This window comes from Pseudorca crassidens, chromosome 2 (genome assembly GCF_039906515.1).
Source record: "Pseudorca crassidens isolate mPseCra1 chromosome 2, mPseCra1.hap1, whole genome shotgun sequence".
Lineage (NCBI taxonomy): Eukaryota > Metazoa > Chordata > Mammalia > Artiodactyla > Delphinidae > Pseudorca > Pseudorca crassidens.
Genome location: NC_090297.1, coordinates 105,298,823 through 105,326,681, shown reverse-complemented (window position 1 = coordinate 105,326,681; position 27,859 = coordinate 105,298,823). Strand labels below are relative to the sequence as shown.

The following is a 27,859-nucleotide window of genomic DNA, read 5'->3' as shown; positions in this document are numbered from 1 at the left end:
TAGTCCTCACCATTTTTGCCTGCCTGGCTCAGATCAAGTGGGTACCACCTTCAGGAAGCACCCCCCCATGCCCTCTCTCTAGGCTGAGCTAAGTGTTACCCTCTGGGCTCCCTTACTACCCCATACATTCCTCTGTGATAATGCTCACCACATTAATATTAGCATTATTATGTGCTTGAGGTGAGGGAATGGGGTCACTGAACTGTTGATGACGTCAGTTACCAGAGCGCTTTACAGACCTTTGTTGTCAGTAGCATATAGCTGAGCTGTTCCTGATCCCAGCCCCAACCTCATTCTGAGAAGAATAGAAAGAAAATTTTGGGTTGTAGTGTTCCTGTTGATATTGACATTAGAGCTGTAAATAAAGTCACATTAGTATTTTCTGCCTTATACAAATTAAGGAAATGAATGGGGCTGGGAGCTGAGAGTTAACCAATGTTTATTAGCACCCAAATAATGAGCTAATTACAGTGTTTTATTTTATGTAATCTTCACAATAACTGTATGAGGAGTAGAGTTTTTTTTGTTTTTTTGTTTTTTTTTTTTTGCGGTACGCGGGCCTCTCACTGTTGTGGCCTCTCCCGTTGCGGAGCACAGGCTCCGGACGCGCAGGCTCAGCGGCCATGGCTCATGGGCCCAGCCGCTCCGCGGCATGTGGGATCTTCCCGGACCGGGGCACGAACCCGTGTCCCCTGCGTCGGCAGGCGGACTCTCAACCACTGCACCACCAGGGAAGCTCTGATTACTGTTTTTGACATCATATTTTACATCTTTCTGTGTTTCCATTAACTACTTCTTGTGGCTCTAGATGATTTTACTACTTTTGTCTTTTAACCTTCCTACTAGGCTTTATAAGTAGTTGATCTACTACCTAGCCCAGTGCAGAGTGGTTTTACCTGACATGGTTGTCTAAAATAGTACTGATTTGTGCCTTCAAAGGCTACCACTCTTCTGGACAAACTAAAGCCCAGGGGGAAGAAAGAAATTGGTGTTGGGAGTTGGGCAAATGGTTTACTTTTTTTTTTTTTTTAAATAGGAATCTTGTTATAGAGATAAGTCAGTAGTTGGATGTTCCTTTAGGATATGTATGTATACCTAAGGATTTGAGGAAGCCTGAGCACAAATGTCTTGACTATTACTGTCTTTGGCTCCAAGCCATCTTATGAGAGAAGGTCTGCTCTGGCAGATATCCACTTAAGAAAAAAAGTTACAAAAGGTCCCCAAATTAATTGAAGCCGTGTAGATTAATGTTTTGTCTACATAGGTTGTTATTTGAATTTTCCTTTTAAAGGTTCATTTCCTTCAGAATTAAAGTTGACTCTAAACTCAACTCACAAATTCCTCTCTGGCTGCTTTTGGTTTTGGGTTCACTCCTAGGGCAGACATGATTTATTTTCCTGTGCAGACCCCAGAAATGTAATTTCAGCTTGGGCTTGGAATAGTGCTTTGGGACACTAAGCAGAAGTGAACAATGGAAGTTAGGTGGACATGAGTCAAATGAAACCAATCACATTTTCTCTCAGCTCTCCTTTATAGCATGATGAACCTAACGTGTTAGTTAAGATTTCCTTTGCTGTCAATTGCTCCAACTTCAGCAAAAATTTTTGGCACAAATCACCAAGTACATACTGCCAGAGGTGCTCTCTGGGAATGGAGTCTTTTCATGGTGGTATTTTGATTTTGAACTCAGTGCTCCTATTTCAGACTTGCCTCTAGTTGGTGCAAGTTGTTCTCTAGAATGAGGCTTTTCTCAAAATCACTTTTCTGTATTTTTAATACTATAGAAATGGAGCGTTTTGGTGAGAGTGGAAACTAAGTATATCTGGGACTGCAAAAGTTTTTTCATCTGTAGTCTGCATGGAGGAATGGAAAAATGCATCTCCCGTTTCAATTTCTCTGCTGTCAACTTGATTGTGGGGATTTGAAAATAAGCCTGTTTTTTTGAATTCTGCTCCATCCCCCCAACCCAACCTCAGTTTGCTATCATTTGAGCAGACTGCCGGAGTGCTAACCTAAAGCACTGTCATCCCAGAGGTCTCAGAGCTAATTAGTGGTTGTGTTGGTGGGAACAGGGGTGAGTGGTTAGTGTGGCCCAATAAATGCAGGAGGTGAGACTGAAGGATCTTTTCTGCCCTCGTGGTCCATGACTCAATGTCTGGCTTTTGCTGCATCCCAGGAAAGATCCAGTTTCATTTCATGACTTTTCAAGCCCTCAGAGAATGGTTGTAAGGTAGCTTCAATAACAGATATTTACTGATTAACTTACAGTTACATACTATGCTAGATGCTATAAGAGACACAGAAAAGATATATATCAATTCCTAATCTTTGAAGAATGGTCAAATTCACTAGGAAGAAATAAGGAAGTCAACACATAACCACAATAGGAGTTAAAAAGTAGGAATGATCATGAGTTTGAAAGAAGCATGGATAGGAATTGGGGACCATCTAAGTCAGGGGTACCCAACCCCCAGGCCATGGACTGGTAGCAGTCCGTGGCCCGTTAGGAACTGGGCCGCACAGCAGGAGGTGAGTGTCGGGTGAGCGAGCGAAGCTTCATCTGTATTTACAGCCGCTCCCCATCACTCTAGTTACCACCTGAGTTCCGCCTCCTGTCAGATCAGCAGCCGCATTAGATTTTCATAGGAGCGCGAACCCTACTGTGAACTGCGCATGCGAGGGATCTAGGTTGCCCCTCCTTATGAGAATCTAATGCCTGATGATCGGAGGGGGAGCCGAGGCGGTGATACTAACGCTGGGGAGCGGCTGCAAATACAGATTATCATTAGCAGAGAGGTGTGACTGTACAGAGCCCATAATAAATCAATCGCTTGTAGACTCATATCAAAACCCTATCAGTAAGTGGCAAGTGACAGTGAAGCTGCATCTTATGGAGTAGACTGGACATAAGCAACACACTTTGGGTGTCACTGTCTCCCATCATCCCCAGATGGGACCATCTAGTTGCAGGAAAACAAGTTCAGGACTCCCACTGATTCTGCATTATGGTGAGTTGTATAATTATTTCATTATATATTGCAATGCAATAATAATAGAAATAAAGTGCACAATAAATGTAATGTGCTTGAAACATCCCAAAACCATTGCCCCGCCCTCTGATCCTTGGAAAATTTGTATTTCAAGAAACCAGTCCCTGGGGCCAAGAAGTTTGGGGACCACTGATCTAAGCACTCGTTTGGGTGAGAGGGGAGATTGAGAAGAGTTAACTTCTATTTTAAAATCTGAGTAGTGGGAGAATGTGGGGACTGTTGACAGAGATAAAGAAATAGGCTAGAGATGGTGGTGAGTTTGAGGTGAGTTTTCCAAGTGAAAACATTCAGCAGTAAGACCTAGGAGGTCAAAATGGAGGTAGGGGCTAGAGACTCAGATTTTGAGTCTTATTTTTGGTTTCCTTGGAAATGTTCAAGTCTGTAAGGAAAGTGTGAGAACTGAGAAGGCCAGAGGGTCTGGATCTTAAGTCTACACTTAAAAAAATTGATGAGGAAAGGGATCCAAAGAATGAAGGTGAGAGAAGGGGATGTGTAAGAGTTCAGAAGAAGCTCTGCCATTATAGCATCACTGAGTCGGGGTGCATTTTAAGATTGTACCTTTGACTCAACTCTACATGCCTCTGTTATAGCGCCTGCAATATTATACTGCTCTTACTGTTTTGTATGCTTATTACCTCACCTAATACACTCTCAGCCTCTGGGGAATTGGGAACTGGCCTTACTTATTTTGGCATTCCCAGGACCAATTTTAACAAATGATGGTTATTGAATGAATGACAACCTGGAGACTCAAATCCAAATGATAATTGCAGAGAGTTAGTCAGAATTTTTGAGGTCACTGGAAATCTTCTAAAATGGAGTTTGTCCATAAAGGAGAGAAGAAAGCCAGATTGCAAGAGGTTAAAGAGAAAAGTGGATATTGAGGGAGGAGTAAAAGGAGGAGTGGGAATAAATCACTTATTCAAGATTTTGTACAGGTAAAAAATGGGGGGACAGAAAGAGAGAGACGGGGCAGCAGGGCAGTAGCTTTAGGGACAGAAACTTCATTCATGTGACTAACCATAGAACCTTGGCTAGACAAAGAGTTAAGGCAGCTGGAAAGGCGTTGGTTAGTGAACTGGGTTATTTAGGAGTGGTTTACTCTTTCAAGTTGTAGTGGGGAAAAATTAAGTGAAATGGTTGTTGGGAATGGGAGAGAAGGGAGATTGGAAGTTATATTCAGAGAGTGGAAGTACCAGTTTGAGATCTTGGAGTTGGAACAATGAGTGTCTTATAATGAGATCCAGAATGTGAGTCTGTTTGTGATAATGAGTGGATGTGGAGGTCTGTTGAGTTGAGAAAAGTAAGAACTCTTGGCTCAGATGACCTTATTGGTCCTCAACCCAGATGTTGATTTCATGGGAGATGGGAGAGCACAGAATGAAAGGAACATAAACCATGTGCTTAAGTAATTCAAGGAAGTGGAAGTTGGTCCACGAGGACAATAGAGGTGAAATGATTTAAATTATATTTAGTGTTTAGTGTTTTTTTAATTTTAAAAGATATACATGTTTAGAATAATTTGGATTTGCATTCATCTCTCTACTTTTTTCTGTCAAAAATGAAAGTATATCCTTTTCTGTAAGGTAAGGAATGAACATATTTCTCTTAATCTTCTCCTCACTCTCCAGGTTTTGTTCATGTGATCTGGGATTTTAAAATTTATATTATAGTAGTATTATTACTGAAATTTAAAGTCTTACCCATGTTCTTTAAAAATTATTGCTATGTATACTGTTTTAAAATCCAATTTATAACACTTTAGGCTTAGTTCTCTGTATAAGTTGTTCTATGCTAACTACCAGTACATTTATATCACAACCTTCTCATTCCTGAGTTTTTTATTTTCATTTACTTTTTCAGTCAAATAAGTATATCTTTGAGAATTTTTTTACAGAAAAGTGACATGTTGGCATATCCTCAGAGCTCTTGTATATTTGAAAAATATTTTTTTAATTTAGTTGCCTTCATACACAAATGGCATTTTGTATAGATACTGAATTCTTGGGTCACAAATTACATTGTTATGAAGTTCCTAGATATTGTTCCTTTGCTTCTTGTAATGAGTCTTATAGGGAAGTCCAGTGTCTGCTCAGTCATTCTCTCTCTCCCTCTCTGTCTTTCTGTCTCTCCTTTCACCTCTCTCCTCCCTCTTTAAAATCAGAACTTTAACCAATATTGGTATAGGTATATTTCCTATTATTTTTTCCTAGTCTTTTCGAGCCCTTTGGATCTGCAGACTTAGTTCTAGTCTCACCTCAGAAAAGATTATGTTTCTCATTTGTTTTTGTGTCTTCAGGAACACCTATTACCTTTACACTAGGTCTTCATTCTTCCTCATAGCTAAAATCTTTTCTCTGTATATTTTAATCTGCTTGTTTTTTTCTTTGCATTTCACAAGAGCTTCCTAAGTTTTGCCTTCATAAATGATTTTTCTTCATTGTCAGTTCTGTCCTTTATCATTTTCAATTCTGATTCATATTTGAACGACATTCTTATATTTGAAAAAAAAATTTTTTATTGGAGTATAGTTGATTTACATTCTTATATTCTTATAGTATTTACTCATTGCATCTAGGTCCTCTCTATTTCTGCCTTTGTCTCAGCCCACCCCATTTCATCAGAGTATGATGCCCTATATTTTCATTTCTTCTGAAAACCTACATGTGTATAAAATTCTTTAGAATACAGAACCAATTCTTTCTATAATGTACTAGTTTCTGGAAGTGCACATTTTTCACAAGTATGCTTTTCATCTACATTTTAAGTGGTACCTCTACATCTTTTATATTGAAAAATGTTCTAATGGACTCCAGGTTGTTTTTTGTTTTACTCATTCTGCTCATTAGTAATGGCTTGCCCATAAATAGAGTAGATTGATTGTCTTTGGAACCCCTGCTACAGTTAGTTTCTTCTTCCAGGGAAGTGAGGGGCTCTTTATGTAAACTGTTTAACAGCCCAGCAGCCCAAGGAAGTGCAAGAGCCAGAGTGTGGACCTCCTGGCAGGGAGACAGAAGTGTGGTACCATTTCCTCTGTGTGGAGAAGCCTCTGTGCCAGCATCAGCTGTCTGAATACCCGGCATTGACACGACCTCCATCCCCTCTAGTGGCTGAGGCTGGATGCTCTTTAGTGCTGTTGCATCCGGAATTTGCCCCAGAAGCACCACAGACTTTCTTGTTGCTCTAGCGGCCACAGGAGCCCTGGGACTCCTCAGTGCTTTAAATTACTGTTGACCTGGAAGGATGGGGTGGAGTTCAGTCCATTCTCCCCGTAGCAGCATGGTGGGCTTTCTGAAACACAAATTGGGTTGTGTTGTTTCTTTGCCTAGAGTGATTCGGTAGGTCCCCCTTGTCTTTGGATAGAGTTCCAAGGCTCTGAGTATAACTCCCTCTCCAGCCTTATCTCCACGGATGCATGCCTTGTAATTGAACCACAGTGTTTTTTTTCATTGCCTCAAATAAGTCACATTTTGCCTTCTGTTCAAACCTGTACACATACACCTCCTTCTGCCTGAAGTACCCTCCCCACCATCCCCCTTTGTACACATCCTCTCACATATGTACACATTCTTACACAACCTGGTTAACATACAAAGTCTCTCTCTTTCTCTCTCTCTCTCTCTCTCTCTCTCTCTTTCTTAACAGTAATTTACAATTTATTCAGCTGTAATGCACTTATTCTGACTTTAAAGTAGCATCACGTGGCATACTTTGGAGTCCGTTCATGAGATTTCCGTTGTACTTATCTCCGTCTGTTTTATAGATTTGTGCACTCTCTGGCACGAGGGCATCATTCTGGGTTTGGAACACACAGCAGTGAACACATGGATAAAAGAACCTCAGAAATAGTTAAAGCAGGAGACGATTGTGATCTTAGAATATCAAGACATATGCTGCCATTACTGTTAATATTTGTATGATAAATTTTTGTTGTAAATGCAACCTTAGGTGGTTTGAAGGTGTAGTCTGTAGGAAAGTGAATTGTCAAAAAAACCCACACTGCCTTGCTACAGGCTGCCTTTAGGCCATAATCTTGGCTTGCCAGTGAAACATAGCATCCCCCACTGGACCTGCAGAACATAGTTCTTCTCTGTTCTGCCCTGTGTTCCTAAGGCAATACGTATCTATTAGAGCACTTCTTACCCACTATTATAACTATTTATTTGGTTGTAAAACCCTTACTTGTCTGTACGTTCTGGGTACAATCCACAACTCTTTTGTTTACCATTTTAGTCTCAGGTCAAGCCTGGCATGTAGTATATACATATTTGTTGAATGAATGAATGAATGAATGGAGCATTAAATTTTCCAGTTTGTTCCTGGCCCAATTTCATGCCTCCAAATTCAGGGCTATTATTGGGTGCTGTCAGGGTCTCTTCTCCTTACTTCCCTGAGACACTTTAGTATCTTTCTTCAGTGTGGACCGGGTCTGTACTATGTCTGTAAATCTGGACTAATTTTGTATGATAGTATTACGTTTGACAATCAGTGTAAGCACTCATCACAGTGTCTAGTACCTAGAAACAGCTGAATAAGTCTATTTTTACTATTTGAAGTCAGTAGCACCATTAGGAAATAAAGGAAAGAGTGATTCTTTGCCTATTTACCTTCATGCAGATGGAGGCAACTGGAAGAGGAGGACCTCTACTGAGGAGGGCTGCCCGCTGATGGGATGTAGTCTTTAGGGCAATCTTGGGTTTCAATTGAAGAAGTAAGGTACCCCACAATATAGAGTCACCCTTGAGACACAGTTGAAGGATTCAGGTCAAAAGGCAGGGTGAATTTGGTGTGGAATAAATGAGATGGAGTTCAGCAGCTAAGGAAGAGGGTGGAATGAGAGGCACGTGTATTGATGGGGGGATGTAAATAAGGGGGTGATGGAAAGTTTGGGAGTATGAATAGGATAGAGACACCCTAAAAGTGTGAGGGAGATGAGTTGAAAGATGATTATTATTTTGAGGTTAGAATGACTTAAGTGAGAGAAGACAAGAGCAGATCAAATTTGTTTAACAAATATTTTTGATTACTTCTCAAGAAATATTATTAGCTGGGCATGTGCTAAGTGCTAGGGATTCACTGATGAAGTAAATGGTACCACCCATTTCTCCATGGAACTTACAGACTAGTAACACAGACATAAAGCATATTATCTGTAAGATTTTGAACTATAATAAATACCTAGTGGGAAAAGTAGAGGTTATTAGCATATTAACAGGTAGAACTAGTTGAGTTTGGGGTAGGTATGTACTGTCTCTTTCAGCTGTGGACGGTGGGTATGAATTATTAGGGGATGGTTGAGCCTAAGAGTGCTCCAGGTACAGGGAACAGCTTGTGCAGAGACCTGTATGGGGGAAAGATTGTGATCATGTTGAGAAGGGATAAAAATAAAAAGCCAGAGTGCCTGGCACGAGTGGTATTTCAAGGGGAGAGACTGGAGAGGTAGGCAGAAAATGTAGATAGGACTTAGAATTTTATCCTGAGTGTAATGGAAGGCATCAGAGGGCTTGAACAGGCAAATGGCAGAATCCACTGTACACGATGAGATTAAGTTGGTGACTCTTTAGAAAAAAATAATTGATCAGGGTGCAGGGAAACCAGGCTTTTGAGGAGGCCTGAAAAAGGTGATGGTGTCTAGGATTCATGGGAACGTTCACTGAGATTCTTGCGTTTATCTGCATGTGTATCCCGCACACCTACAGGATCCCCTTAGACACTTGTAACCCTAGCCTCATATATACATGTGTGTGCTTGTACGTTAGTGCATGCACACAGCCCCTCATTAGGCAGACCCTGTAGACTCCAGTGTTTGTGCAAAATGTTTCAACCATCTTTCGTCCTGGGAAGTTGTAGAATAGTCAAGCTTGTCCTCTGCCCTTTCACTTCAGGAGCGGAATGGAAACTCTCCTGTGTGTAGAGGAGAAGGTTTGTAGGACAGAGGTTACAAGAATACCCTGCTATGATATGAAAAGATGAAACTCCCCAACTCAGGAGCCCAGGTGACTGCTGGCTGGAAGCGTATATTGGAGACCGAATTCTCTTGACTTAACCAAAGAAGAGGAGGTAGCAGGGTCAGGGCAGGGGTCAGCCAAGCTCATTTTTACATGTTCCTCACGTGGTGATTGTTGTTGCTAATGAGAGTTGCCCCTTAGCAGGGCCGTTGATGTGGTGAAAGGTTCTCCCCGCCCAAGTTGAGAGGTGACTAGGAGGGGAGGGCTTCTTCCAGAAGTGCTAAGGCTCAGCGACCATTTCTTTTCTTTCCTTTTTCCCCTTCCTCCTCTTGTTTCCCAGTCACTTGTAACTCCAAGTCAGAATGATGATTTGTTTGTGGTGTGCTGAGAAAACCATAATGAACTGTTTGTATCCCGATGTCTTGCAGCTCATAAAATGGTGTCTGTTTAGTGGTCCTAAGCTCACATGGCTAGAACTTGATGCTCGTGAGGCCCAGGTCATAGTTCCCATTTCAGTACAGTCCTATTGGGTTCACTCTGTTATATTTTGTGACACAGGCACTGCCCGTAGTCTTACTCATTCATCCTTTGCTTTTAAGACCATAGGACGGTGCAATAAGAAAAGATCATTATGAAAGTGACCCCACTCCTACAAAATCAATACCACGTACTTATTTTTCTTTTTTTAATAAATTTATTTTTTTATTGAAGTATAGTAGATTGTGTTGTGTTAATTTCTGCTGTACAGCAAAGTGATTCAGTTATACATATGTATACATTCTTTTTAACTTTTTTTTTTTCCTCTGCGGCACGCGGGCCTCTCACCGCCATGGCTTCCCCCGCCACAGAGCACAGGCTCCGGACGCGCAGGCCCAGCGGTCATGGCCCACGGGCCCAGCCGCTCCGCGGCATGCGGGATCTTCCTAGACCGGGGCACGAACCCGCGTCCCCTGCATCGGCAGGCGGACCCCCAACCACTGCGCCACCAGGGAAGCCCTGTATACATTCTTTTTTAAATTCTTTTCCATTATGGTTTATCATAGGATAATTGAGTATAGTTCCCTGTGCTATACAGTAGGACCTTTTTGTTTATCCATCCTATATATAATAGTTTGCATCTGCTAACCGCAGACTCCCTTCCCCACCCCCATCCCCCTTGGCAACCACAAGTCTGTTCTCTGTGTGTGAGTGTGTTTCTGTTTTGTAGATAGGTTCATTTGTGTCATATTTTATTTATTTATTTTTAATCAAAGTATAGTTGATTTGCAATATTGTTTTAGTTTCAGGCGTACAGCACAGATTCAGTTTTTTATATATATATATTCTTCTTCAGATTCTCTTCCCTTATCGGTTATTACAAAATATTGAGTACAGTTCTTTGTGCCATACAGTAGGTCCTTGACATCACTAATTATTAGAGGAATGCAAGTCAAAACAACAGTGAGCTACCACCTCACACCAGTCAGAATGGCTGTCATCAAAAACTCTACATATAATAAATGCTGGGGAGGGTATGGAGAAAAGGGAACCCTCCTACACTGTTGGTGGGAACGTAAATTGGTACAGCCACTGTGGAGAACAGTATGTAGGTTCCGTAAAAAACTAAAAATAGAGCTACCATATGATCCTGTAATCCCACTCCTAGCCATATATCCAGAGAAAACCGTAATTCGAAAAGACACATGCACCCCAATGTTCATTGCAGCACTATTTACAATAGCCGAGACATGGAAGCAACCTAAGTGTCCATCGACAGATGAATGGATAAAGAAGATGTGGTACGTATATACAATGGGATATTACTCAACCATAGGAAAGAATGAAATAATGCCATTTGCAGCAACATGGATGGAACTAGAGATTATCATACTAAGATTATCATACTAAGACAGAGAAGGACAAATATCATATGATATAAATTATATGTAGGATCTAAAAAAACATAGAAATGAACTTATTTACAAAACAGACATAGAAAACAAACTTAAGGTTACCAAAGGGAAAGGGGGGTGGGGGGAGGGATAAACTAGGAGGCTGGATTAACATATATACACTACTATATATAAAATAGCATACTTGTTCTTAGTTGTATTATCTTCATTTGTAGCACTGCTTAGGCATCTTGCTCTTCCCATACGTTTCTCAACCCTGCCCTTTCCCTCAACAGTCATTTTGAAGACTAACTTGAAGTGTTGTGATCTCACACCCCAATGTCCTTTTCAGCACTTGATTTCCGTTTTTAATTTTGTCTATTTCTAATTCTTCTTCCAACTAGCTGTGTAAATGTGGACAAGTCACTGTGCCTCTCTGGTCCTAGTTTTGTCTGTAAAATGAGCACATTAGGTTGAATCTAAGGTCTGTTTCACCACTGACGCTAAGTGTCTGGTACAGTGCCTGACATGTAAACCGAGGTGAATGGCCAACAAAGTCCTTGCTGTCATGGAGCTTATAGTCTAACAGAGACAGAAACTGCAAAACACAAATGAATATAAAATTACACCATTTGATAAATGATAAGACAGACTGAATGGAGTAGGTGTAATGAAGGAGAAAAATGAGGAGTGTGAGCTTGGAGGTCTACTTACATTATAAGGAAGGTCAAGGTATGAAATATTAATTAGCCATACGAATAAGAGGAAGAAGGATATATGAGGTGAAGAGAACAGGTTATGCAGAGGCTCTGAGGTAGGAAAGGAGCCAACAGGAAGCCATTGTGGCTATAGAGTAAAATATATGAAGGAAAGACAGAGATTTGAGATAGATTTATGAAACAAAAGCTGTCACCCAGAGAATTATCAGTATATGCAGGTGGCTCTAAGTGTTTAAGGTGTCAGCCAGGGATTCGGTAGTGTAGCATTTCATACCAAGTTAGTACAGACTCATAGTGGCAATAGAGAAAGTAGTTTCTAGAAACAAGTGGTTTCCTTTCTAATAGGAGATGGGAAAAGCCTACTAGCCCCCTGCTTTAGTCCCAATGTCAGATGCCAGTAGCCTGCAGTACCTGGCAGGTGAAATTAGTAAGAGGGATCATTGATGCCCTCAAAAACTTGCCTCACCGAGCTTTGTGCAACATATTTTGGGAGTCCACCAGCAGAGTTTGTGTGCCGACACAGGCTGAGACTTGTTTGGGTTGGAGGTGTAGTAGCTAGGCAGGGCATGGAAAGAACGCAGCTCTCGCTTTTCACCAGAGGCTTTTATGTGCTAGGTAGCTCCTCACTTAGTGCTTTCTCCTTCCCTCCCTACGAAAAGAAAGTCATTTGCTTTTAGTCCCTCCTGTACTCTACTGGCAGACGAATGTTCACATGCAACTTTGATCATACCTTCCCCCACCTGAGAGCCTGCAATAACTTCCCTTTGCTTGCTGTATCAAGTTCAGAATTCATGTTAGAATTCAAAGCCTCACATGGTCTCCAGCCTTTTCTCATTTCAAACCCCAACTAAGAATAGACTCCAGTCATTTTGACGTCTTCAAGGCCTAACCCTACCAACCTGAGTAAGCCTTCTTCCTCCAGCCGAGGCTGACGCTTCCTTGCCATGGAGTAGTGGGGAAAGCTGAATGACCTCAGGCAATGGACTCAGCCCTTCTAGTAGATCTCCAAGAAACTTTCCTATTTCAGTACTTAGTGACTTTTTGTCTTTATTCATTTCTACCAACGGTCTTCTTTTATTGTCTCATGCTTCCATGCCTTCTCTGTGTGCTTTAAGAGCCTAGGATCGGGGACTTAGTCTGTAGATCTTGTGGACCAAACCCAGGGCTGGATAGTTAACTGTGCTGCAGTAGAAAGAACAGTAGTTTTGGAGTCAAATTGATCTGAGTTTGAATGATAGTGCTCTGACTTACCAGTGTATGACTCTGGGTGGGGATGGTGGGGTTGGTGGTTACCTAACCTTTCTGAGCCTCACGTTTCTTATTTTTAGGCTTCTGCATTGGTTTCCTCCTTTGCCAAGAGGGGTGGTGACATGAAGGAAGTACAGTATGTTGGCGGACTTTCCACTGGGAATTTTGGAACAAGCAATTTAGTGGCACCCTGGTTACTGTTTTTATATTCTGAATGTAATGACTGGTTGCTAGAATTGGAATGAGGAAAAAATTCTGGTATAAATATGCCTGGGAAGGGTTTTGTTCTGGAGAAATGTGCCTGAACCTTAGAGAAAAATGATCCATTCTAGAAAAGATTATTTATAAGCCAGTATTCTCCTGACTCTGTAGATTTGATTTCTCTAACAGTATCTAACACCAAACACCTAAGGTATTTGATGAAGGTATCTAACCTTCAAAAATCAACCTCATTAGAAAAACAGTCAACTGTACTCAAAAAATACATTTGATTTTTTGGACAGTAATTTGAAGTCATAATTTTCCCCAGTAATTTGATGGTGTGAGTCGTGATTTTAATCTTCACCTTTCCTGTCCTGTCTCCTTCCCCATGCCTTTGTGTGCTTGGGAAGACTGAGATGCACAGAGATTGTTTTGATATGGTGAGATTCACACCTCAAGTCTTTGCTACGAATTTAAGAGTCAGCGGCTCTAGTTTAAATCCCAGCTCTCCCTGCCTCACAACGGGCAAGTTATTTTACTTCTCTGAGCCCGTTTCCTTAACTATAAATGAGATAATGATTGTGACAACTCAAGCACAATGCCTGGTTCATAGTACGCAATCAGTGACTCTTGGTTTCCTTTCCCAAGAGAACAAAACTTTCATTCCAAGCATTGTTTCATTAACCTAGTCTGTCTTACTACAATATTTAAGTGTCTGGGTATTATAATGCATATGAAATACATATGAGATGTTTTAAAATCACAGTGTCTCATACTCAGAATTATCACAGAGCCAATAAGAAAGAAAAATAACATCCAAATTTCTCACATTCAGCAAGTCAGTTTGGTTTGATGATAGCATGGTACTTGAGTCATAAGTGTAAGAGACAAGACTCTCAGTAATTTCCAGGTTACAGAAACTCTTCACCTGCTTCTTGGTTATGTTTTCATTTCTAAATCCCACCTGCATCTTAATTACACACCTGTCTTTAATCTGAGGTAGCATTTCTGCCAGTAAGGTAGGGGAGCAAAGCTTTCTATACTAAATGACATCGTCTCCCCTGGGGAAGTGATTGCTCCTGCACTCACTCACTCGCTCACTCACTTTGTATTAGTTAATACTGCAGGTTGCAATTGACAGATCCCCATCTGAAATTAGGGAAACCTGTTGGAAGGGACATCTCTCAGAATGGCTGTGCTCTTGAATGGACTTATGAAGAGTCGGTCTTTGGGAACAATTGGAACCAGTAACTTGAATGCCCCCAGATTCTGTTTTTCTTTTCTTGTGTACTTCTGATTCACTGTTATCATTTTGTGTGTAGACTGGTCATGTTATTCTTTTGGTCCATGTGGTAGAGGGCCTCTAGTCCAAAAGTTTGGAAAAGAGACACAGTGACAGTTTGTATAAGATGCCCACCCTGGATCAGTCAGCTGTGACCAGGAAGGCATATGCATGATCATGTAAAGACATGGCGGCTCCTTCAAGAATTATGTGGATGAAGTGGGGTGAGGAGAGCAGCACAGAAGAGGGTCCTGAGCGCAGAGTTCCAGAGATGCCCACACACCCATTCTGCCATCTTAGGTAGAGGAATCTTAGCTGGGAATACAAAAAATATCCCTGAACTGAGGTTGCCTGCAGCCAAGTGATGGGAGATTGCTGTGCGATCAAAGAAGTGCAATAGAATGATGTTGGTTCTGTAATAATGGATGTATAGGTTAGATAGGAGTAAAGAATAGGTTGTCAGTTAGGTTGGATCAGACACAGCTAGCTTCTGTTAGCAGTGATGGCTACACAGTTGGGCACTTTGCAGACTCTGGAAATACTTGAGCCAAGTTGAATTGTTGTCTGGGGACTAGGTATAGCCTTGGCATTTTCTGAGTATAAAAGTCCTGTGCTTTGTCATTAAGAGGCCTCTTCATCAGAGTGCCTTTTTGAGTTATCCAGTGAGTTTTTTTACAGAGAAAGAATTAAGGACACCTTGAGGTTTTTTGGGTTTTAGCCACTTGTCATGTTCTGTTTTAGAGAATTCATATGACCTGAATATTCATTCCCTTTGGTAGCTCCCTAAACTGGTATTAAAAGACCTCTGATAAGAAAGATTCATCAGTTTGTTTTACAACTCAGGTGGCCTGGCACTAAATGCTTGCTAATCACAACTTCCTTGCTTATAAGTCGATTGTCACTGGGCCTAAGAGCCTTTGCCATAGTCCCCCATCCTTGCTCTCATAGTGACCTGCAGTCCATTCAGAAGTGGTCTTATTATCATCCTTCAGTTTGCTTTTTTAGGCAGAACAAACTAATCCTTTTCCATCTTCTACTACATTAGGTCAGCTTCCCACATCTTATTCCACTAATCCAGTATTTGCTCCAGTCTCATCATCTTGGCTTTGCCTTTCACATTCATATTCACATATTCATACATTCACACATTCATATTCACATATTCACGTGGCTCTTATTGTCCTTAGTTCCTTAATTTCTTCTCTCTACCCTTGCTTGCCCTTACCATTATTATTATTTTTTTTTAATTATTCTTTCTTTCTTTTTTTTTTTTTTTCTGCGGTACGCGGGCCTCTCACTGTTGTGGCCTCTCCCGTTGCGGAGCACAGGCTCCGGACGCGCAGGCTCAGTGGCCATGGCTCACGGGCCCAGCCGCTCTGCGGCATGTGGGATCCTCCCGGACCGGGGCACGAACCCGTGTCCCCTGCATCGGCAGGTGGACTCCCAACCACTGCGCCACCAGGGAAACCCTACTGTTATTTTTAATTAAACCTTTTATTTTGAGATAATTATAGTTTCACACAAAGTTGTAAGAATTAACAGAGAGATACTGTTTACCCTTAACCAAGTCTTCCCCAATGGTAACATCGCCCTGCAGAACTACTATCCAGCATCATAAACAGGATATTGACATTGATACGGTCAAGATATAGAACAGTAGCCCTAAAGCTTTGATTTTTAGGTTGCTTCTCATTATTCTTGTCCTTACTCATCTCTTAGACTCTTCTCTCCTTGCTCTTCTCACTTATGTATTCATTGTCCCAGGGATTTAACCAAATCAGACTTAAGGATCTTAGAAGACTCAATTTTCTCTTTGATAGGTTGGCTAGATTTCATGGTGTCAGAGTTTCTAGGGATGGCAACTTGCATTCTGTAAATTATTTGCCTGGAATAACTATATGGATGTCTCAAGGTGGCCTTAAAATTCATGTGAGGACCTGGTCTGCTGTGAGTTAATTTTGCCTCAATTTCAGGCAGGTCACATGAGGGTGAAGAGTGTGTCGGGGCTGGTATGGTACTAATCCTCTGAGACTTAAGAACCCTAATCAAAGGCGCTTTCCCCCCCAAAGGACAGTTCTGCACAGAGGATGTGGATGAGTGCCTGCTGCAACCCAATGCCTGTCAGAATGGGGGCACCTGTACCAACCGCAATGGGGGCTATGGCTGTGTGTGTGTTAATGGCTGGAGTGGAGATGACTGCAGTGAGAACATTGATGACTGCGCCTTCGCCTCCTGCACTCCAGGCTCCACCTGCATTGATCGTGTGGCCTCCTTCTCTTGCATGTGCCCAGAAGGAAAGGCAGGTAAGGCCCGTGGAAGAACAGAGCTGGAAATGAGGGAAAGGGCTGGTGAGCAGTCGGGATTTCTGCCGCCTTCTCTTTCATCCCTTTTGGGGTATGTCCTTTTAATTTCCATCTGTAGGAACATGCCTCTCAAAGCTGTTCTTCTGGAAATGTAATTAGCCAAAGTGCTGTGAAATTAGTTTTCTTCCTTAGGACTTTTGGCTCTCAACTCTGTGTACCTCAGTTTTTCATCCCTCCAAAATGAAAGTTAGCAACTATTGCCTTGGGAACATCTATAGCCCTCCTTAAGATTTTAAGCTGAAAGGCAACTCCGAAATTAAGATGAATTTCTCAGAAATTAAGACAAAATTACTCACAAATGGATGTAGGCAGTTAATTTTAAGAAGAAATAATCCATTTACTCAGAAAAAGCTGGCAAGAGGGAAACAAGTGCATTCCAGCTCTCCATATTGTCCTCTAAGGGAAGGTTTTTACCGACTGCAAAGTTAACCTTGCTCTAGCCTTTCAGTTTAACAGCTTCTGGTTCTAGGAATAGAGCAGTGAAGGGAGGAATGTGATGGAAGGAGATTGCTTAGTGAGAGAACTTGGTGCCTAGCAGTTTTGAAATGTTCTTATATCTATGCCTTTCCGAAAGCCCCACCTCCAGCTTTGTAGAAGAAGCCTTAGTCACCTCTTCTTAAGCTAATTTCAGACTGGAAAATCCAGTTCCCATGTGAACTCTGCAGAACATGGGGCCTAGTAATATCTTCAGAGTCTTGAGGGCACTTGAGCCAGGAATGTTGACACTATTAAAAAGCTGGTTTTTTCTTCTGAGGCTCGTGAAATGCAGGTGGCCCCAAGATGATCAGGTAGCATGATCTTGGGAAAGAAAGTAGGTTGCCTAATGAAATATAGGATGTATGTATTGTTTGGGACATATAGTAAATAATTATTTGTTGTTTCTCTGAAATTCAAATTGAACTGGGAGTCCTCTATTTTTATTTGTTAACTAAACATGACAGCACAATGGGAAGTATATCTCCCTTTTCCTGTCTCCATCATCTAACCATCTCACTTTATGGCCTCACTTTATCTACCCTTGGGGAGGGGTCCAGCTAAGGGCTCAGGGTCAGGCTATCAGGGTTGTCTGCAGAAGCTCCTTGCTTTGCTGCTGCCTGCAGCATGTCCCTAAGATTGGGTCAGGAAATTGCCTCTAAATCTTCGTATTGGATTTTGATGTGCCAGTCATAAGGTTTTCCCTCCTCCATGAAAGAGAAAACTGTTCCCCAAGTAAGGGACATTTTCTCTGTCTTCTCCTTACCCCACCCTGTGATAGGTCTCTTATGTCATCTGGACGATGCATGCATCAGCAACCCCTGCCACAAGGGGGCACTGTGTGACACCAACCCTCTGAACGGGCAGTATATTTGCACCTGTCCACAAGGCTACAAAGGGGGTGACTGTACAGAAGATGTGGATGAGTGTGCCATGGGTGAGTACACAGAACCTTTCCGATTCCTCATGGTGTCTGTCGAGCTCAGCAAGCATTTAAGCTGAAGCGCATTTTACTCTACGAGCATGTTTCACCCAAACCTCGGATCTCACCTGTTACATGCCCACTGTTCACAGCTAACCTTTCAGTATAACCATATATTCTATTCTGGGAACTGAAATATATAGAAGGTTTGTACTTGACTCTTAACATAAAGCCCTACCTTTGTGACAGTTTGGGCATAAGAACAGTAGAGACTCACAAGAGTTGAGGTTGTCCTGATTTGTCTTTCTTTCCTTATTTCCTCCCTTCCTCCCTTCCTTCCCTCCCTCCCTCCCTCCCTCCTTCCTTCCTTCATCTTGTTTATTTATTTACTTACTTGCTTATTGATTGATTGATTAGAAGAAAATAGGAAATTGAGAACCCGATTATTAAAGACCTGGCCCTAATGCTAATAATCTGACCCACTTCTGTAGTCCACGTTTGTGGAAGCCCCATCAAGTGCTCTGATCCTGGTGATTGGTGCTTGTGTCTTCCAGCCAATAGCAATCCTTGTGAGCATGCGGGAAAATGTGTGAACACAGATGGTGCCTTCCACTGTGAGTGTCTGAAGGGCTATGCAGGGCCTCGTTGCGAGATGGACATCAACGAGTGCCATTCAGACCCCTGCAAGAATGATGCCACCTGTCTGGATAAGATTGGAGGCTTCACATGTCTGTGCATGCCAGGTACATGGGCCATCAGTGTGTGGGATCTAGACAGGAGGCACTGCCCTGTGCTTCTCTTAGGCAGAGCACTCAGTATAGTGTGGCAATTCCATAAGCTCTGTTACCATTTAATCCCCCGCCAAGGGGACCCTTAAGGAGTAAGGCCATCTTAGAATTCTTAGAGCTATGAAAAGCAATCCCATTATGTCAAAACCCAGATACATGTGAGAGAAAAATTCAGAAGATTTTTAAAATGCAAGTATACTTTGATTTAATAAAGGATTTATCATAAAAATTCTTTAAATAGCAAGCTTTCCTTACCCCCTGATATGTTACAAATAGCATACCATTCCATTTATAGAAAATAACTTTACCCATAATTGTATAGGCTCTTGCCATTTACCTCATAGTGAGATACACATGCTTTGTTATACTCTGGAACTCTTCTGCAGAGACCATTGCTTGAATCCTCAGACAGCACCGCTAAACCCAGCTTAAAAATGACGGCTGTCAGTGGCTGCTTTGCCTGATTGAGGGTGCTGGCCTCTCTAGCCTTGGCAGGCCTTCCTGACCTTTACTTGCACCCTGAGAGCAACAGCGTCTCTGACTCAGCTGGTCTTTAGGAACTTGGACTGGGGACCCTGTGGGCCTGGCACTGTCCTGAAAGCAAAGCCTGGACTGATCAGAGAATGTGGTTCGGTCTTTGTTGGCATGCTAGGTCTTAGCAAGGTCTTTGGAGGTGACCTCTTCCCCCTCTCCACAGAGGCATGGATATCCCAGAATATTCCCCTGTCTGGCTGTTGCTTACAGTGACTGTTTCCAATCATAGCAGAGTCCTCTTTTCCCTCTGCAGAAATGTTCATACTCATAGAGGATATAGTCATCTTTGCAACTTTGTGCTTTCTTGGCTAGAACATGCCTTTGTCTTTTTCTAAGCCACTTGTGTGGTCCATTTTGTCCAGGTTTCAAAGGTGTGCATTGTGAATTGGAGATAAATGAATGTCAGAGCAACCCTTGCGTGAACAATGGACAGTGTGTGGATAAAGTCAATCGCTTCCAGTGTCTGTGTCCGCCTGGTAAATGCCCACCACCTGCCCCCGTTTTCTTTGAAAGCATAAAGCTGGCTGACCACAGGGACGGGAGGAGGGAGAGAACGTGTGTGGGCTGTACATGAGGAAGTCATTAAAGTGAGTGCTTCAGGATAGGAGTGTGTGTGTACAGAAATGGGGGATTTGTTTCAGCCAGTGTATCTTCCAAATCCTTTGTGGCCAGAAGTCCAAGTCTATTCTGAATGACCCATGACCTCTCTGTCTGTGTGTACATTTGGGAAAGTTCATACCTCACGGAAGCCTTAGTTCTAGGTTATTCAGGATTTTATTTTTTCCTGTGGGTCATATTCTTGAAACCTTTCTGTGAGATGATTATTTTTAGACATTTCACCCATGGGTACAGAAACAGCACAAGGCGATTCTTTGCAGAGAATGCTGTGTCTCTCCTTTGGCTCCCCAAAGCTGTTGTTGAAGACGTGCTAAATTTTCTGCCAGAGTCTATAGCCTCTCTTGTTTCTTTAGAGAGGAGGTCCCAGTTCTTCTGAAGCTACATTCACTTGTTAGGGGGCTCTGCCTATAACCATTCAGTCCCTACTTTAACTAGAAGTGAACTCTGTGGTGGGAAGAAAAAGGTAGAGAGACACACAGGTACCTCTGATGCCCTGAGCCTAACCCAGTTATCCTAGTTACCTGTTGGGTAGAATAATTCTACATTTGCTGACCCATGGGTATAAACCCTGCCAATAGCAACCCAGTTCTCTTTGGGCATCATTCTCATAGTAAGGAAGGCATAGGATAACCCTTTGACTTGTGTCATCGCTGTACCCTTTTCAGGTTTCACTGGGCCAGTTTGCCAGATCGATATTGACGACTGTTCCAGTACTCCATGTCTGAATGGGGCAAAGTGTATAGATCACCCAAATGGTTATGAATGCCAGTGCGCCACAGGTAAGAATTTTTCACTTCTTATTCCCCTGGTAGGTCTGCCTGAACAAAACAGGAGACCGTCCTCTTCTAGCTGCCCTGCCAGGCCAGTCCACTAACATGGGCTGCTCTGGGTTTAGAAAGAGCTTCTTCCAAGCCTCTTTCTTGCTGCTCTCTCACTGTTTCCTCTACAACACCTGCCTCCTTCACCACAATCGTGGCCTGGCCTGGACATTTCCATTTGGTGCCCCTGTCTTTCTTGGGCAGATTTTGGCAACGGTGAGTTTCCAGCTGGCTTGACCTACTCCTTTGGAAAAGGGAAGAGTTCCAGGTGAAAGCTATTTTTCACTGGGGCTTCTCAGCAGGAGACCTGTCTCTGTGTTTCTTGAGGCAAGTGATCGAACAAAGGCCCAGAAATCTGGGGGCAGTGGTGTGCAAGTGCAGAGGTTTTCTGCATAAAAGATGACTGATGCTTTGAGAGTTGGATGTGTATTTGAACGGGGGAGGGAGCCCTGTCTGGGAAAGTTTGGGTCCTCTTTCCTGACTTCTGCTACTAGGGTCAAAAAGAATGTTTACAAATATTCTACATTTCTGATCTGTGGTGACATTTCTAATTTGGGAGTAGATTTGAATAAGCCAAATGTCCCTTATTACACATTTGCTTCTGCACAGACCATCATTGTGTAGAAAAGGACTAGAAATTAGTAGCAAACATGAATTCCCAGTTTCTTTTTTCATCTGACTGTTTAAGAAAGGAGTTATGAATATAATTCAAGATATTTTTTCTTCTTTTAGAAGATGGAGTCTTAAAGGATTTTAAGCATCATGTGCATGATTTTTTTTGTGATCACAGAAAAGCAAACTAAGTCATAACAATAAACACAGAGAATTACTATTTCAGTAGTATTGGAACATTACCACTTGTTAGGCCTACTTAGAGAGGGCCCTGTCAGATGGTCCACTTAATTTTCTTCTCTTTTCACAAACGTTTGTTTCTGGTTGGAGAGGTTTCAGGTTTTGTCTTCCTCTGGCCAGATTATGCTTGTGGAGAATAACCTTCACTGGAGAGAATTTACAAAGCTTGAACTCATGTTTAAACGGGAGGAGAGCCCTCCTAGAGTCTTTTAAAAGGATTTAATGTTGAATAAAGGAACTTTTATTTGTCCCTTTTCTTTTAACTGTCATAACTTGTTCATTCATTTTATTTAACAAGTATTTATTAAAAGATTACTGTATATGCATAGATCCCTGGGAGGTTGAGAGGAACAGAGAAAAGTTCTCTGTCCTCTCAGGTCAGAATTGGGAAGATAAGGTACATGAAACCATTAATATAGTACCTGTATATGCAGTTGGGTTTGGGAGGAAAGGAATATAGAGGTAAATATATTAAGGAAAAATATTGAGAGCTATTCCCCACTGAAGTCCAATATTAAATGAAGATGCAGTTAAAGCATCTCTGCAATGAAATTATTATTTAGAAAAAGCTATTTGAATTCTACAAATTTGACTTGAAAAACTTTATTTTAAGCAAAACTCTCTAGGCTTGCCTTATAAATCAATGCAGATAGTCAGTTCCAACTGCTCATTTCCTGCAGTATGAATTGTTTAAGACTTGGGATGTGTAGGATAAGTGGATGCCGGCTACATTTATGTTCAGGTATGCAACGTCTGCCTTGGTTTTTAAGCATCTTTGGTACAATTTCTTCCAAGGATTCACTGGTGTGTTGTGTGAGGAGAACATTGACAACTGTGACCCCGATCCTTGCCACCATGGCCAGTGTCAGGATGGGATTGATTCCTACACCTGCGTCTGCAATCCAGGGTACATGGGCGCCATCTGCAGCGACCAGATAGATGAATGTTACAGCAGTCCTTGCTTGAATGAGGGTCGCTGCATCGACCTGGTAAATGGTTACCAGTGCAACTGCCAGCCAGGCACATCAGGTAAGCCCACGCCGTATTTCCTTTGGAGTTTTCACTGTTTTTCAGAAACAATTTATGCAGATGTCTCAGACTTTCTTGGCATATGCGTAGATATCTAAAAAAGAGTCTTGATTCTGAGAAGCTCAGCCAGAGCCATGGCCAGAAGTGTCTCAGAGGCAGATGGCTCTCGCCAGTAGAGGAAGGAGAGACAATAGCTTTGCAAAGCTGATGGCTTTATGTATGTGCTTTTCATTAAAAGGAGGCACACCACTTCAAAAAATTGAAATTATTATTTAAAATTGAAAGCCATCTTGCCTTTGTGGCTTGATTTGATCGTCTTTGTTTCTTCAACCTCCACCTCAATCAGATTAATGAAGTTGGTCCTCCCTCCCTGCCTCCAGTTCTTCCAATAGTTTTTCCTCTGTTTCAGAGTCCAGTATTTTTTTTTTTTTTTGCGGTACGCGGGCCTCTCACTGCCGCGGCCTCTCCCGTTGCGGAGCACAGGCTCCAGACGCGCAGGCCCAGCGGCCAGGGCTCACGGGCCCAGCCACTTTGCGGCACGTGGGATCTTCCCGGGCCGGGGCACAAACCCGCGTCCCCTGCATCGGCAGGCGGACTCTCAACCACTGCGCCACCAGGGAAGCCCAGAGTCCAGTATTTTTAATGTGACACTTTTCTCCTGGTATTTTTCTCTGGTGGGCCTTGGCCATCTGGGGGGCGGGGAATCTAAAGGAGAGGAGAGACTTTGCAACACGTTCCATTGTCAGTTAGAATGCAGAGCTGCCATTTCCCATCCCAAGTTCCTTGCTGTTTCCTGACTCCAGTTGAATGACTGTTCGTTAGTCGTGAGGGCATGCTGCTCCTTGCTGGGGAAATGTTGAATTGTTTTCTCAGGCAGCAGCATTTCACAGGTTTCAGTAGATCCTGTTTTATTTATTCGAGGAATAATTATGGTCACAACTGTGGTTAATGGACAGAGAAGTTCTGTGCCTCCGATCAAAGGAAAATGTATTAGTGGAAGATTAACTAGTGTGTGCCTTTGTTAGAAGGGAACCTGCCAATACGAGGAGTGATTTATTGAGAACTCATTTTCCATTTAAGGAAAATGGCCTATGTAGGGGGCAGAGGTGGGGGAGGAGGTTAGCTGCCCTCATTTCATCTTGTTATTTCCAAATCCATTTCTTCAAACTTGTCAAAGACCTGGTCTTCATCCAGGAACCCGTACATGCCAAGTTTGAAAACAAAGTCCTTTTTGAGTTGCTCAAGCATACGAGAAACATCCCATGCCTTCCCAGTTGAAAATGCCTTCCCCCTCCCCACGTTTAGATAACTCAGTAAAAGAGCTGAATAGATCTTTGTGAAACCTTCCAAAAGCAATTTGCTTCCGGGCTGGTCCCCCGACATGAGAAATTGCAGTACGGAAAGAAATTTGAGAGATTTACAAGCGATTGAATGGATGCCTTTAGAATGGTGGGGCTGTTTTAGGCTTTGCTGTTGTTCCCGTTACAACAAATGTACTGGACACCTGGGTGAGTGGTGGGCTGGCAAGCACTTTGTTTTCTCCGGGATTATATAATAATGCCAGGTTGGGTCAGGTGTGTTCCCTGGGGAGGAGAGAGAAGTCAAGGTGAAAGTAGCTGTCAGTGAGAAAGGCAAGCAGTGAATAACAGTGGTGTGCAGGCAGCATAGAGAGGGAAGGCCCTGGTTCTCTCAGAAAACGGCCAGATCCATTCCTGTGGCTGTTTGGAGTATTAAAGCAAAGAGATGCAGGCAACATAAAGAGATCTTGGCCTGTAATGGGTGGAGAAAGACCTGGCATGTACCAGGAGCCTGGGTGAAAGGATTCATTCAATCCATCATTATGAATAGACTCTCGAGTTCTAGAATAAGAATCCACAACCCATTCATAATATAGTCTGAGTTGGTAGGTTGGAGTTTGGATGCGTGTGTGGATAGAGGGATGCTTTACAACTTGCTGGTTATAATTGTGGTTTCTCACTCAGTAAGTACTTAAAGTGCAATACACTACCCAGAATCACTTTTGATGCTTTTGATACCTGTGATCTTCAGTGAGTTTTTTTGGGTTTCAAGTCACAGAAACCACCTTGACTAGCTAAAAGAATCATCAACAAACAAGCAAACAACAACTACAAAACAGACAAGCAGAAAGAATTTTGTGAAAGCACACAGAAGTATCTTACAGATGCCAAGTGAGAATTGAACAATGTGGCTTTGGGGGGATGAGCAGGAAGTAAGGGCCACATGCAGACCATAGGTCACACAGTTCATGTTCCAATGTCTCAGTGAGATAATCTCATTGGCCCAGCTTGAGCTGGGTGTCTCTTCCTGCTAGAATGAAACATGGATTTGGGGGCAGAGTCACATTGGACCTCCATGGCTGTTTGGGGCCTGCCTTGGTCCATTGCGAGTAAACGGGGGTTGTCAAACAAGGGCTAGACACATCTCCTAAAGGTATCCATTTGTAATCAAAGAATATTGAAGCCTTGCCTCATCTGTGGCCAGTAGGGCAGTATAGCCTCATCAATCACAGAATGACCAGTATGGTATGGTGAAGTGTATGGAATCCAGAGAGCTGGGTTCACGTCCTAACTGTGCTGACGCAATTGTGCAAGTTCATGATAAAATGGGTGTAACACAGCTTGATTTGCCAGTGGAGTGAGGAGAATAAAGTTATGGAATGTAGGAGGCAGAGTACTTGGCTCATGATAATGGCTCAACAGATTGTTAATATAGTAATTATTATCAATAAATATTAATATAAAGTGTGAGTGAATAAAAACTATGGCATTTTGTTGTGGAAGTTTCGTTTATTAGTTTATATCCTAACTATCAGGCTTTATTTTTAGACTTTTTAAACTACCAAGATATTCTTCTACTATGATACCCAACCACATCACTAAATTCATGTTAAATAAATAATGAAATGTCATGAGTAGTTTTAGAGAATAATGGTAACAATAATGATTGGTGTATCTCTACCATTTAGTTACCCATATCTACAATTAAACCTTCCTAAATAGAGCCAAACTCTACCATTCATCTGAGGAACAGACCAGGAGGAAGGCGGCATACCCCAGAACGAAGTTACCAGACTCTTTATCCTGAACTTTAGCCCATCATAGGGACAGTCAGTATCAAGCTTGTAGTAGTAGATACAAGTTCCAAAATTCTAATTTTCATGTGAAAGCTTAAATTTTATCTTTGGAGCACAGTACTGTCACAGTTGTTTTCCTTGAAATGGCAGGTTTATTTCTGTCACTTAATGTTTGCTACATACTTAAGTCTGAATAGCCCTGGTTTGTCCGTCAGTTGTTCTTTCAATTAAAATGGGATTCTTTGAACAAAGCAACTGTTTCAGTTCAGTACTCAAACAATCACACAACTGCTTTTCCTGGAGACAGCTCTGAAGGTTGGCATGCCACAGAATTGCTTTATGTATATTTTCCATTTCATCACACAGAACAGTAGAGGTATACTCAAGGGTCAAGGTATAATCAAATTATAAAGTTAAGAATTTTGACAGCTTGACCAAAGTCATTCTTAAGTGAAGCTATCTTTTTGTTTTGTGTTAACCGAGTACATGGAGGTGAAGAATAAAAAGACCACTAGTACAATTTGGTGCCACTGCCTTGATTCCTGTTAAGATGCCGGCAGTCCTGCCCCCATTGCTTTTGCATCATTAGTGCAAATTCCAACACAATGAAAACAACGAATAGTGGCTTAGTATGGTTAATATAATCATTTTGACCTCGTGATGCCCCGATGGGGCCTGGAGGACTGCACTTTGAGAACTGCTCCTTTCCTGCATCCAGGGTTGGCTGGATACTCTTTAGATTCCTTAACACCTAGCACCACAAGCAGAGATCATTGGTATTTTCTGTGCTGATATTGCGTGGCTTCTCTTTGCTTTCATCTCTGCAGGTGTTAACTGTGAGATCAATTTTGATGACTGTGCAAGTAGCCCTTGTGTCCATGGGGTCTGCATGGATGGCGTTAATCGTTACAGCTGCGTCTGCTCACCAGGATTCACAGGTAACGCTCCTTTTTGTTGGGTGCCTCCTCCTTCAGCCCCATCACTTTGGGAAAAGGGCATCTAAAGAAAAAGTACTTTTCAAATATTTCCTATTTCTTTGTCTCTTGGAAAGTTAGAAGTTTGATTCTGTGCTTCTCTGGCCCAGTTTTCTACTTACAGGGCTTCCCTAAACTGTAACATGAAACTTTTCATTAGTTCGGGTTTTTAGGCCATGTGTTTATAACTACCTGAAAAGAATTTCTTTTCAGACTTGAATTATATAGCTTTCAAAGCCACCCTTATTTTTCTGCACTTAGTAGTGAATACCTTCTGTAAAGGCATGGCCAAGGTAAAATTCTATGAAAACACTAAATGCTTTCTTCTGACTACTTCCTCTTATGGGGGATTGTTGGGTAAGGCCAAAACTTGGGAGGATCAAACTATTTTTGGCTAGCACAGAGAGGTTTTTTTTCTCTCTAGGAGGAAGAAGGTAAGTGACTAAGATAAAATTGGTTATAATTCTTCCTAAATTATAAGCAGCTAGAACATTTATACACACACCATGTGTGCACACACGCAAACTCACATGCATCTTCTCTTTGACCTCTTTTGTTGCTAATAAGATTACCCTCCTGATGAAAACGTGCTAGAGGTTACTGAGCCTCTACTGAAGGCTTTTACTGACACATCCGTTTGTTAATGGCACCATCAGAGAGCATATAATGTGCCTGTCGCATTCTCTCTAGACAGTGCCACATAGAAGCAGGCACTTACATAATGATGTTACCATTTAATAAATACCATGTGTTCATTTGCAACCAATGTGAGAAACTTCCCATGGAGTTCTTTAAACTATGATGTCAAAAGGCCATCAGAGCCAAGTGAAGAGATACCTCTTGCTTGCCAGAAACTTACCCCTCTCTGTACTTCACAAGCCTTTGCACTGCTTGGTGTGATTGTGGACATGAGAGAGGAATGCTTATGGCCCACATGGGTCACCGTAATATCTGCTCAGTGGAAGATAACTCAGAAGACAGGTGTGATGAAACCTCTTATATCTAGTGCCCAGCACTGCTGGTATAGCCAGACGTACTTCTGTGTTCTGAAACGTGTTACTCCAACAGTAAGTG

At 42.1% G+C, this 27,859-nt stretch overlaps 1 protein-coding gene across 3 annotated transcripts in view; it reads left to right on the top strand.

Annotated features, from left to right (window-relative positions):
* Positions 1-27,859, top strand: part of NOTCH2 (notch receptor 2) — a 178,152-nt gene that overhangs the window by 99,879 nt on the left and 50,414 nt on the right. For all 3 annotated transcript variants that reach the window (XM_067727445.1, XM_067727448.1, XM_067727447.1), the window contains 7 exons: positions 16,389-16,622; positions 17,938-18,093; positions 18,633-18,821; positions 19,763-19,876; positions 20,684-20,797; positions 22,484-22,717; positions 26,639-26,749. In XM_067727445.1, the coding sequence (XP_067583546.1) occupies positions 16,389-16,622; positions 17,938-18,093; positions 18,633-18,821; positions 19,763-19,876; positions 20,684-20,797; positions 22,484-22,717; positions 26,639-26,749 (1,152 nt within the window). The remainder of the gene's footprint in view (positions 1-16,388; positions 16,623-17,937; positions 18,094-18,632; positions 18,822-19,762; positions 19,877-20,683; positions 20,798-22,483; positions 22,718-26,638; positions 26,750-27,859) is intronic.